This window comes from Loa loa, assembly GCF_000183805.2.
Source record: "Loa loa unplaced genomic scaffold supercont3.1879, whole genome shotgun sequence".
Classification (NCBI taxonomy): domain Eukaryota; kingdom Metazoa; phylum Nematoda; class Chromadorea; order Rhabditida; family Onchocercidae; genus Loa; species Loa loa.
The window spans coordinates 1-692 of NW_018110058.1; the positions used below are offsets into that span (position 1 = coordinate 1).

Here is a 692-nt window from a genome sequence, read left to right on the forward strand (position 1 = left end):
GTTATTGAAGAAGTTCATTGAATGGATTCGTTCATTAACTTGATGAACTGACCATCAATGACTAATTTCACTCCTCATTTATCCTCTTCATCCGCCAAAATCACTTAGCAATCAACCTATTTACCTCAACTCTTGAATTTCATCATCATTAACATCATTGTTTTGCTTATAAATGGCGAAATAATGGACATTATCATTATCGCCACAACAATAATAACGACGGCATTTGGAACAAACAACGACATTTACAATAACAAGAATAACAAAATTTGCAACAATAACAAGAACAACGATATTTATAACAATAACATATTTCCAACAATAACGACAACATTTGCAACAACAACAACGACATTTGCAGTAATAACAAGAACAACAAAATTTGCAACAATAACACATTTACAACAGCAACGACAACATTTGCAACAAAAACAACAGCAACAACAACAACAATATTTGCAACACCAACAACATTTGTAACAACAACTACAACGGCAACATTTGCAACAACAACAACAGCAACAACAACAATGACAACAATATTTGCAGCAACAACAAACAATTACGTCAAAATCCTTTTACTTTTATCTTTCTAAAGTTAATATTTTCTCTTATTAAAAAGCATTAAGCATTTATCTTTTAAATCCATGTCATTGAATAAAGCATTCTTTGACATTTATGCCTATTCCTAA

At 30.6% G+C, this 692-nt stretch overlaps 1 protein-coding gene across 1 annotated transcript; it reads left to right on the forward strand.

Annotated features, from left to right (window-relative positions):
* Positions 1-183: 183 nt before the first annotated feature.
* On the forward strand, positions 184-480 carry LOAG_15381 (hypothetical protein; the record flags this gene model as incomplete). The annotated part of the gene is made up of 1 exon (XM_003150872.2): positions 184-480. One exon carries the CDS (start codon positions 184-186, stop codon positions 478-480), a length of 297 nt encoding a protein of 98 aa, XP_003150920.2.
* Between the last annotated feature and the right edge of the window lie 212 nt (positions 481-692).